We start from the raw sequence: 11,710 nt of genomic DNA, 5'->3' as shown, positions 1-11,710 counted from the left end.
CCTGGGAAAAACCCATCTGCATAATAGGCGTTCTGCAGCCTCTCCGGAAATGCGCGTCTCTCCACACCACCCCAGGGATGCTCCCCAATGTGTCCTCCCTGGCCCACCTGCAGGCAGATCACCTGGGAGTGCTCATTAGAATGCAGACTCCAGGGCCCCACACCAGACCCACTGAATCAGAATCTTTGGGTTGGGTGGGGGTGGCGGGGGATACCTTGGAATGTGCCCTGAGACTTCCTCGTGGGGACAAACACCTAATGTGGGAACCTTAGAACAGGATTCTCATAACAAGTACCCCAGCTGACTCAGCTGTAGACAGATGGTTCTGGGACTCAGGAGGCCCGGAAGCAGAGGCGCTGCCCGCATAGTGGCGGACTGGGAAAAACAGGGGCTGGGAGCCAGGGGTCCTGTGCTCTCCTCTCAGCATATCCCTGAGCACGTTGGTAAGTTAACCCCTTCGTCTTCAGGCGCTTCTTCGACTCTGAGAAGGCTGGTAGCTAAGTTTTGTCCATCTGTGTCATTTGAGCTTCTGTCGGCATTGCCATGGAGACTTCTGAGCGAAACAGCAGCAGGACCTTTGGGCTTCAAAGCAGTGTATCCACCCACATTGTTGGTTGTTAGATAGTTTTATCTCAATGGTGTTTTTAGTACCTTCACTGAAGTGGCTCAGTCTCTCTTACTTGTGAAGGTTTAAGATATATATATTTTTTTCTATACTTCTATTTAGTTTTTATTATAAAAGTGACATAGTCTCATTGCAAATAAAAAAAAAAGAAAAGAAAAGAAGGAAAACTCAAACATAGAAATGTTTCCCTCCCATGGCCAACCCCAGTCATACTTCTCAGAAATGATTCTTATTAACAATTTTGATGCATGTTCTTCTAGACTTAAAAAGAAAGTATTGTCAGAGCAGCAGCAGCATAACTAACATTTATCAAGTACTTACTATGCATCAGGCAATGTGTTATGCGCTGTACATACATCATCGTTTTAAGCCTCACCACAACCCTGTAAGGTGGGGAATTCTCTCTCTAATTAAGGCTGGGGAAATTTTACGTACACCCATACAAATAATTTCTTTTTACAAAAAAATAGGACAATGTTATACCTACTGTACGTGCTTCTCTCACTCTTAATATAGTGTGAACGTCTCCCCATACCATACATGGCAAAGCTTGAAACATCGTCAGAGTGTGCCATTACATGAAGTCATCCTCATTAAGCAATTTCCAAAGGATTTTCTTTTATTACAAACAGTGCTACAGTGAACATTTTTCACAGATATACTTGTGCACGTGTGTGAGTAATTCTGCAGGATAAATTTCTAGAAGTAGAAACCGTAGGTAAACACACATATGTCAAATCATTGTGTTTTACACCTTAAACTAATACAATGTTATATGTCAATTACGTCTCAGTAAAACAGAGGGTGGTGGGGAGGGTGAAGAAACGGTGGCAGGAGCAGAGTCTTAACTCCAACCCAGTTTAAAAAACAAACAAACAAATAAACAAAACAGTAGGTCTAATAGGGCATATGAATGAGAAGTTTAAATACTTTCTGCACAATCTGGATAACAGAAAATTAACTGTCTCCTCTATGTGCTGAAGGTTTTTTCAAATCTGAATCCAAACATAGTGTGAGGATCAGAACATTTGTTTCTCAGGGCTGCTTTTAGATTCTTGGTTCTGCCACTAAACAGCTGTGAAACTGGGAGCCATCAAGAAAGTATATCATTAAACATTTGAGGCCTTGATTTCGTCCCATGCAAAATGACACCATGGTACGATCTTTTGAAACTCCCTTTTGCGCTAACATTCCTGAATTTGATGAATCCTTTAGCTCTCTGCCTTGGTTTTCCTAGTTATGAAAAAGGATTTAATGTTTTTGGTCTTCCAGGATCGATTAGCGAATGCATCGGTTAGGTAAGAATTTCCAAACTCAGAAGTGCAAAGTAGTTCTCTTATTCCCTGTAGAGCATGCAGAGCTTTGCTGGGAGTGACGCAAAACTGCTTTGATTTGTAAAATAGTTACGGGGTCTTTAAGAAAGCCAGATAATCATTGAATCCAAGAGGCCACACTGTATCGGGATTCTGGACTATGAGCATGAAGATTAGCGGGTGTTTGCGAAGGCTGATATGGTATCAGATATTTCTCGGGAATCTCGCCTTCCTGGAATGAATGTTTCCCACTGTAGGTTCCCTAATGAAGTAGGGGTTGGGTGGACCATGACCTGACAGAACACACAGCATGTTTTTCAGATGAGCGACTTGCCCAATCCCAGTCTGTGGTGCTTGGGACAAAGTCTGAGATAAGGCCTTACATTTTCCCTGTGTTCCATGGTCATTGGCCCACTCGGCCCTCTCCACATCCCTGAAGCAGTAGCCAGAGAAGACACAGTTACCCCAATGTTAAGACGTGGATGCGGAAATTCAGAGCGGTGTGCTGACTTGCCTCATATCACCCAGCACAAAGTGGCAGAGCCCAGCACAGAGTCCAGGTCCCATGATCATCCCATCAGAGGGTCCCATCATGTGACTCTCCAGTTCTTTTCTGCTGACCCTTTTTAATGGCTGGACTCCTCTTCAGTGTTTCCAGTTTAGGCGTATCCAGTTGAAAAGGTACACCATCTTGGTATTTTAAGGGGCACGTACAGGTCATAGTGTGGAATTTCTCTGAATTTGGGATCCGGCCGATGGTGAGTTTTACTGTCTAAAACACAAGAAAGAAGAAAATTGTATGACTAAAAATTACCCTTAAGATTGTTTGTTCTCAGTCTATTCTCATTCTCACTTTTTGAAGTTGGTTTTGAAGAAAAGCCCGTGATGAACTACAATCTTTGGGCAGAGGCAACCAGGATGACTTGTGTATTCAAGTAGAAGACGGATTTTTTTAGTCTCTGGCATCCACTGGCTGGATCCTTTATGGCAGATTCCAAAGAGTATCAATGGTGCCCAATTGGCCCATTTGTACCAAGAATTATAAAGCTTCTTGAAACTAGAGACTTGAATTGAGGCCACTGGACAGGACCAGCCCCTGACAAAATGGGGAGGAAATTGGAGTTTGATGTCTTTCTCCCAAATCTAGCATTTCCACTCCCTCCTTTTAAAATCTCACTGTCCCTTCCCATCTCTCCCCCAGGCTCCCATCTGTCTCCACTCAGTGTCATTCTCAGGGAAGGAAAGTGAACCTGCTTGGTTCAGGGGCTTAAAACATTAGGGGCACTTGGCTACCCCTCCTTCGATTCCAGGTGTTCCCTCGTCCAACGTTTTTATTCCTTCCCAAGATCAGCTCTTTGAATTTTTAAAAGGCCTGGATATCCATTTTAACATAAAGAAATAAGTCAGGAGTAGAGAGGGTGGGAAAATAGGGGAATTTTTTTTTATCTTCCAGGTAATCACGTTGGTGAACACCCATATTTCTCAACAGCATCTAGGTCTTATCCAAGAGGAAGGGGGCAGGAAGACTGAGTACAGGAGAAATACAGGTGACTCCATAATCTAGAAAAGCAGCCTTGATGAATTGCAGTCAGTGACACCCTGGCCAAAAGCCTTTTCTTTGATCAGCTTCCAGGCCAAAATCCTTCTCTTGGCTTCAGAGCTGATGCCTGGATCTTTGGGTCAGAACATTGTTTGGTAACTTTCCAAAGAGCTCAAGAGATTATATTGAACACTTGGCCCCAGTGTGGGTCTTTGGCAGAGGAAATACAGTTACCAGATTGTTGAACTGGGCCCTGAAAGCTACTTCTTTCCCACTGCACCAACTCCTACTCATCTTCAAAACCCAAGCCAAACGTAACCCTTCTCTGAGATACCTTTCTGGCCTCCCTCAGATAGATTTACTCTTCTTCGTTGACGCTGCCATGGCCCTCGATTCATATCTCAAGGTGCACACTGTATCGTAACTAGCTCATAACATGCCTCTTTTATCCACTAATCTGTGTGCACTCCTTAAGCTCAAACCAAGGCTGTTGTTGTTGCTCTAGGAGCTAGCACAGTATACAGCATACAACAGATGTTTAATAAATGGTGAGTGAGTGAATGAGAGAATGAATGAATGAACGTATGAGTTCTTGCTCTGCCACTAACTAGTTACATATCCTAGACAACTCACTCATCCTTACTGGGTTCCCCCATGTAGACAATAGGGTTTGTACAGTTTCTCCAACCAACAAGAATATTGTGTGACACAGAAGATATAAGACTATTATAATCATAAGCTCTCAGAACTGGAAGAAATTTGAGAGATCATCCACAACAGTGGTTTTCAGAAATTTTAAGCCAATGAATTGTTTCTTCAAGGAGAGCTAACAGCCCCCAACACATAAAATCAGTAAATGATAAATACAGGCTGTTCTAGCCCCACCTACGGCCCCTTTCCTCTACTCTCCTCCTCTCCCATTTTCAGGGGCCAAGAAGCACAGTTGGAAAACCAACTCTCTCACTTTAGAGAGAAGAAATCGATGTCCAGGAAAGAAAAGGATTTTCCCAAGGTCATGTGGCTTGTTAGAAATAAGAACAGGTGAGGAAAGGGATGAACAATATGGAGCCTGTACTAATAGGCGGAACCACAGCTAGCCCTTTAGAGACATACATCCTCAGTATATACTCACACGTTTTGTTTAAGTCTTACAATAGCTTTGTAAAGAAGGTATGTATGGCTGTGTCGATTTCTGAGATGAGGAAACCGAGGCTTCAAAAGGTAAACTTGTCCAACATTCCCCAGCCAATAGAAGTCAAAATCAAAGTAATAGTAACTATTTTGAGCACTTAATATGTGCCTGTCTGTGTTGTAAACTCATTGCATATATAATCTAATTTAATTCACAAAAAACTAGTGTTATCATTATCCTCGATTTTATATTAGAAAATTGAGGCACAGATTGGTTCAAGGATGTGGGATGCAAACCCTGAGCCAGTTTGATTCCAGTGCCAGCTCTTTTTGCCACAATATGCTGCATCTGAGATCTTGAACCCAGCTGTTCAATCCCCGAGCCCAGGGCTCTCTCCAAAATTACTTTATATGAGAGAATTTTGAAAGGGTTCTAAAATAGCATTCTTGTTAGTTACACTTACTGTATGAAGCGTTATTGACATTCCTTATTCTCTTATTTACACTTGGTGGCTGAAAATGGAAGAGTCTCCTTTGTGTTCAGGGTACTGTTCAGGCTCCATCTAAGACCTTGATTTTGTTCCTTCCGGCGCTGACTTGCCCCTCGACAGAGCCGGTCAGCAGAACTTACCTCCTTCCTGTTGGAACGGCTGAGAAACAAGAAGACCTCCTCCAGGGTGTGGGGCTGCAGGTCATTTATGGCCAAAAGGTGATCTCCGTGAAAAAATAAGCATCCCAGGCGTGGGGGGCCTTCCCACTGGGCCACACTGCAAGGGGAACACAGCATCCGAAACAAGCATGAGACCACGCTCGCTGGCAGCGCAGGACACAGATGGGGACACAGATGGGGCCCCTCCCTCTAGCCCACCCTATTGTTACTACCGCCAGTTTCTTTAGCTATGTTGCACCATGTCTGAAGTAGTGGGACTCCTTTTTCTGTCTGGAATATTCTTTATCACTACTGTTGGAGCCTGAGCCTTCCTGCAAAGCCCAGCTCTAATCATACCGCCGCTACAAAGCCCTCCTACGTTCCACTTGCTTTACTTTAATTAATTTCTCCTGCCCCCAGACTTCTGTTGCACTGCGTGAGCACCTCACTTATTGGTGTATTTAAATAAAACGCATTTTTCATATTTACTTGTTTATGTGGTTATCTTTTATCACCAGGCTAGGAGACCCCAGAAATTTGGTACCACCTTCAAAAAAAATGTTTTTTATAACCCCAGAGCTCCAAGTAAACAAAAGATGTACAATTTGTATTTATTGAAAGTGAGCATATAATGATTATACAATGAATATCTAATGAGTCAAGAAATAAATTAATGAACTAGCACACTCAGGCACGGAGAAGCCCACAGTTTTAGTCAAGTATTTATTAAGCCTTAGATTGTGGGAAATATGGAAAAATGGAAGGTTGTGTTCCTTGCCCTTTTACAGAACTTACAAGACAAGTGGCGTGGAACACTTACATTAAAGGGCTTTCTTCCCCTGTAAATATGCAACCTTCCACCAAAATGAATTACAAGATGAATTTATAAGAATTGTAGAATGAAATAAACAGGGGTCATTTTGAGAAAATTCTCTGCTACACCGTCTTTTGTGTGTGTCCTTGATCAGCAGGGTTTTCGCTGCTGTCTGGAAGTCTAGACCTCGGTATGTCTTTTTCTTTTAGACCTTAGATTCATGTTGACTCCACTAACTGCACTCACTCACAAACACTCATTTTCATTGATTGGGATGATTTCTTTGAACTATCCGTATTCCTTCCTAATTTTCCTCACCTTTAAAAAAATCAGAAATTTGGCCCTTTTTGAACCTCTGGATCCTTCAATACTCACCCACCTCCTCACTGACTCTCCCACACAAAATACCCTTATTTCCACCTCAGTCAGAGACCTTTGTGACAACAGCAACATGGCAGTCTGGGATCTCTTGTCACTTTTGCCACATGCAGGGTTTCAAGATATAATCGTTGTCTTCATATCATCCAACCCCAATTAATCATCTATACCCCTCAAATCTCTGACTTACCATATCCGTCCCACAGCTTCTGTGAGAGACAAATAATTTATGATGTCAGGAGGAAAAAGGAATACGTTCAGCTTCTCCACTTGGCTTTCATCAGGGATGTTACTGTGAGGCAAGACATACGTGAAAGTCATATCAGGCAACTGTCTGGCTTCGAACTGTACTTTTTGAGTAGGCTTTGGCCTCCTACCTCTGAGACGGTATTTTCCAGCTAAAGGTTATCCAAACATTTGGCGAAGAATATGAGTTCAAGTTACTAAAAAGTACCCATTATTGCTTTCCCCCACCCCTCTCAGGAAGTGGTAGGTGGTGGCAGAAAATGGGAAGGGAGAAACAATGGACTAATTGATTACATCACTGTCCTAATCAGGTCAGTTTGCATATTTCTGCTCTGGACATGATGCCATAGAAGAAAACCCTGAAAGTAGTCAAAATTGAGAAGAATCTCATCAAATGCTCTTGGCATCACTTAAAACCTAAATATCCTCCTCCTTGGCCTTAAAAATCAAACCTTATGTGAAGTGCATGCCCATAATTTTAACAGCTGATTGACATGCTCCCCAGATCAGTGTGGTCCAAAGTTCCAGTACTTTAGAGAATTAAAAGAAAAAAACATATATATTTGAAAATGCCACCCACAGCCCAGGAGACTTCTTTGCTTCCAGCTCTGCTACTCTCTGTGCTCAGACACTGCATCAGCAAGAAGAGAAAGCTGGTCAGATTCTTGGCTAACCTGGAGATTTTTAGGAAATGCTTTAAAATTTGAGTAGAAAAGGAAGCCTGCCTAGCTCTAAAGACCCACAAAGTTTTAGAAATTAGAACTTTACTTGATTAATATAGACAATTGCACAACAGTGAGTGAGGCGGTCCCTTTTTTGTCATTCGTGGTCTGTGCCTCCGTTTCGGCAGGTGGAAGATGAGAGTCACTTCCTGAGCCTTGCTCTTGCAGGTGGAGCCCCCCATCCTGGGTCTCTGGGAGGGTCTGGGGTTCTTCTTTGCTATCAGCAGGCTCATCAGTTGTCTTTTTGAAAAAACTAGAGTATAAGAAGTGAACACAAACCTCTTTTCAGCATATCTATTTACAACTTTCCAAGGTATGTGAATCAGATTTAAGCAGCTAACAACCATGTGAAGACTAACAAGGTCTTGAAGTGCATCCAACCATTAGAAACACAGCCACAGTTAGAGTCAAATCCAACAAACTGTCCATGTAAAAGTGGATATGGAGTCAAAATAGCCCCTTACATTGAGCAGGTTGGGAGCAAGTGAGAGTGTGAGAGACATAAGTGCAAACTAGAAAATAACTTCCCCAGGAGACAAGAAAATATCCTGAGGATGTCACTCATGGTTTTCTGTGGGTACACAAACCAAGTCTCACATTTTCTTGTTTTGAGATTATGGAATAATGTGTAGAACTTGGTCTATGGTGATGCTTTTGTATTAATACATCAACAGTAATTTTCTGTAGTACTACATTAGCTAAAATCAAGTTTAAAAATAGGGCAGTTTTCCTTACCAGGATTTCATTGACATGTAATGGTGCTCAATTTTCTTGGAGGCCTCATCTGGACTGCCAGGTTCAACAGGTTCACCAGAATCCGCAGATGCAATAATATTATCCAACTAGAGTCAAGAGGAATAGATGAAAGGATACAAGTCTACCTATAAGCCAGGGAACTCTTTACTCCTTACAGGATGGTTCTGGGCCCTGAAAGAGGAAATACATCTAGCACTGGATGTACAGTGGTGCTTGTTCTGAGGGACTGATCCAGAAAAGCTTACTGCAGATGCAAAGTCTGTCTTCTTCTGGATTACCTATGCTCCCTACACAAGTGTTCTCTTGGACTAAATTGCTATTTATTTTCTGTTTCATCACTAGACACTTAATGAGATTAACTCTTTCTACCAACCAGTGCTACTGTAGAATCTTGTCACCTTGGCTGGGTCAAAGACTAGGACACAACGCAGAGCTGGCCACTGGCTTCTTTGTTCACAGGCAGCCCAAGTTGCTTCAGGAGGCTCTAAGGGCCCTCCCTAGGGTGACTCTCAACTAGCCCCCAGAACTAAGACAGTCTTTTGGGGGCAATGGTTGCTCCAAGTCCTAAGGACTTTTTATTGCCTACCTAACAAATATTAATCATTAACTCATAATTGGAACACTTCATTCTAGTCAAGCCAGCCTTACTGCTACACCCATACAATCTATCTTCATGCTATTTCCTTCACCAGGAACACCCCTTTTCTCTCCTGCCTAATGAAGGTGTGTTCAGGCTGGCTGGGGTCCCACAGCCTCCTTGGACACCTTAGCCACTGCCAAGCTCTCCCTTCTCTAGATTTCCACTGCAGTTTTGTACTTAACATTTTTTTGGTCTTTGGCTTAGTTGTATCTGCCTTACTACATTTTGAATCCCATGAAATACCTAACACATTCCAGTTATACAACTAATGCTCAGTACAACAGACTGGTTGGAGGGACTGGCATAAAAGACGAGTTGCCATCATGACGTTCCCGGGAACACTGGCGTGAAAATATTCTGGTGAAAGAAGGCCGTTGGTCAAATGAGTTTGGGAAATACTGTGTGCTGTATCCCACTTAGCTATTTATAATGCATCGCTGCATGCAAAAGGCTCTGAGAATTCTGCAGTTAAGAGGCTTGTTTAACTTACTTGAATTTGGTGTTTCTGGAACTTATTTGATCCCAGAATGCCTCTTTCGTGTGAACACAGGTCATCCTTTTGTAGAAAACTCCTACTTTGGAAAATGCTGCAGCTTCTATCCCCCTAATTTTGTCTTCCTACCTTCCATTTCCATTCTCTTCTATCGTCCACCTCAACTATAGCTGCTGGGTTAATTCTACTGAAAGATAATTCGCATTTTGCCACTTCCCATCTCAGAAGCCATCATTGCCCCTGTACTGACTACACAATGAAGTCAACTTGCCATTCAAGTTCCATCATGGTTGGGCTATTTTTTCTGTCATATTCCCCACCATGCCATTCCCTCACTCTGTGTTACAGTCTAGCTGAACTATTCACCATATACATATCAGATGGCATTTTCCCTCGGAAGCCTCCCCTGATTCCATAGGAGAGAGATAATCTGTGCTTTTTCTGTTGCTTCCAGAGCTGTTGGACCATGCTTCTTGTATAGCATTATCAAGGGGTAACTGATTGGCTTGTGAGCTCTAAAAGCAGAGTGATGTAAGGTCCTTTACTGAACCATCATGCCTAGCACAGTACCATGCCTAGCCCACAGAAGGCACCCAGTAGGGCTTCCAACTGATTGATAGACTGATTGATACACACCACGCAATTTATTACTTAAGGGCCTGTGCTCATATTACTGTTTCTGCCCAGGATGCAGAAAAGAGTCCCCCAGTCAACCCCCTAAGTACAAATTTTACCTATCAAGTGAAGTCAAATGTCACCTCCACGCAATCTTCCCTGGTCTTCTGTCTGGAAGTCAGCTCCCCTGCCTCTCACCTTTCGTGCACTCTGGGCATTTTTTAAGCATCTTTCTTCAACATGGAGCCCTGTCTGTTCTTGTATCATGGCTCATTCCTATTCAAGCCTTAACACTGTGAGCACATCCCCTGTGTCTGATTCACTGAGTCAGTGTTCCACTGAACCAGCACCACTGAACCAGCCTAGTGCCTCAGAAGTAGTACATGGCAGGGGCTCAACAAGTATTTGTAGAAGAAACAAATGATTAGTGGATGGAAGGGGTTACCGCCAAAAGAACACTTCGAGGACTCATATAATGATTCTCTTCTTCTGTATCTTCAGTGGTCTCCAACAAGAAATCTTGTGGTAGATGAGCTCGTCTGAGTCCTGGAGAACTATTTTCCATTAAAAGCTGAATAAAGAGATGAAGACAGAATAAAATAATTGTCTTTGGAACGGATGGAATTAAACCACATGCATTCTGGGAAAGCCATACTCGATTAATTGTTTTGAGATGATCAGAGGATTTATGAAGGCTATATCCAGAATCCCACACAAATTGAACTTGCCTCCTGAGTCGGAGTCACCAATGGTGGTGAAAAAATATGAGCTAATCTTTCAGGCTTTTCTCTACGGTTGGGACCTGTAATTCAGAACAAGCAGCTCTCTCCAGTGGGCAGTATTCTAAGTCACTGAGCCCTGCCACAGTCCCGCACCCCCACCTTTTTCTAGTTTTCCCCTAGTGTCATCTGAGAAGGTAATTAGCCCAGAGTTAAGGCACTGCAACTTTCCTCTTCCTGCTCAATATTTCTCTTTTGTGTTCTGCTCACATACTTCTATTGTTTTCCCAGCAATGCAATTTGGTAGTGTTGATCATGTGATAGAATGAAGTATAGGCTTCAGGATGAACTGGGTTCAGCCCATTACTGCCTTCCTTCCCCAACAGATACAAGATACTCTACTAAAGTACCAGCTTTGCATAGCAGGAAAATTGTTATAAGTACAACTTAATTCTTTCAAGAACAATGTCTTAGAGTACGGGGCAAAGGTGGGGGTGGGTGGGGGTGGAGAAAGACCCTGAATGTTCTCTAGGAAGTCCTTGAAAGACGGTGACTTGGAAAAAAAAATAGATGCGTTTAAGTTGTATTCCTTTTTCTAGCTCCAAGCTCATGCTGAGTTGGAATGAATACGGGCTCGAACTTAATTTCAACAACAACAACAAATCCCAACCAGGCAGATGGTATTCTTAGCTGGAGCTGATTGCAAATCACTAGATTGGAATACACAATGTGAAAAGGCAAGACAACCAGTGACATTATCTCTGGGGAGAAGGGGTATCATGAGTGAAAATCAAGAAGCATTTACTGAAAAGAACTAGTCTTCCCAACCCTGTTTCCTACCACCTTTCCGACAAACACCAAATGAGATGTTTGGCCTGGTGAGTTTGATAAGCTACACAAAGCTTTTAAAATAGCTGGAGGGCTCCTGACTAGATAAAACAGGAGGCCATGCCATATTAAGATATGCCTGGTACCCAGGGAGAAGGGTAAGCCAATGTTTACATCTCTAAGGACAAAATAGCACTCATGGAAAAAGAGAAAAACAAAACAAAACAAAACAAAAAAAACA

General features: G+C 42.7%; 1 protein-coding gene across 1 annotated transcript in view; it reads right to left on the bottom strand.

Annotated features, from left to right (window-relative positions):
* Positions 1–1,262: 1,262 nt before the first annotated feature.
* PLEKHS1 (pleckstrin homology domain containing S1) overlaps positions 1,263–11,710 on the bottom strand; it is a 24,267-nt gene continuing 13,819 nt past the window's right edge. Inside the window, exons 7-12 of the mRNA XM_019646570.1 lie at positions 10,368–10,493; positions 8,154–8,260; positions 7,465–7,671; positions 6,641–6,742; positions 5,241–5,376; positions 1,263–2,710 (exon numbers count right to left, since the gene is read on the bottom strand). Of these exons, the coding sequence (XP_019502115.1) occupies positions 2,516–2,710; positions 5,241–5,376; positions 6,641–6,742; positions 7,465–7,671; positions 8,154–8,260; positions 10,368–10,493 (873 nt within the window). The 3' untranslated portion in view covers positions 1,263–2,515. The remainder of the gene's footprint in view (positions 2,711–5,240; positions 5,377–6,640; positions 6,743–7,464; positions 7,672–8,153; positions 8,261–10,367; positions 10,494–11,710) is intronic.

Source organism: Hipposideros armiger, unplaced genomic scaffold (assembly GCF_001890085.2).
Source record: "Hipposideros armiger isolate ML-2016 unplaced genomic scaffold, ASM189008v1 scaffold_105, whole genome shotgun sequence".
Classification (NCBI taxonomy): Eukaryota; Metazoa; Chordata; class Mammalia; order Chiroptera; family Hipposideridae; genus Hipposideros; species Hipposideros armiger.
The sequence above is the reverse complement of the archived record's forward strand: the minus strand, read 5'-3'. Positions and strand labels throughout refer to the sequence as shown.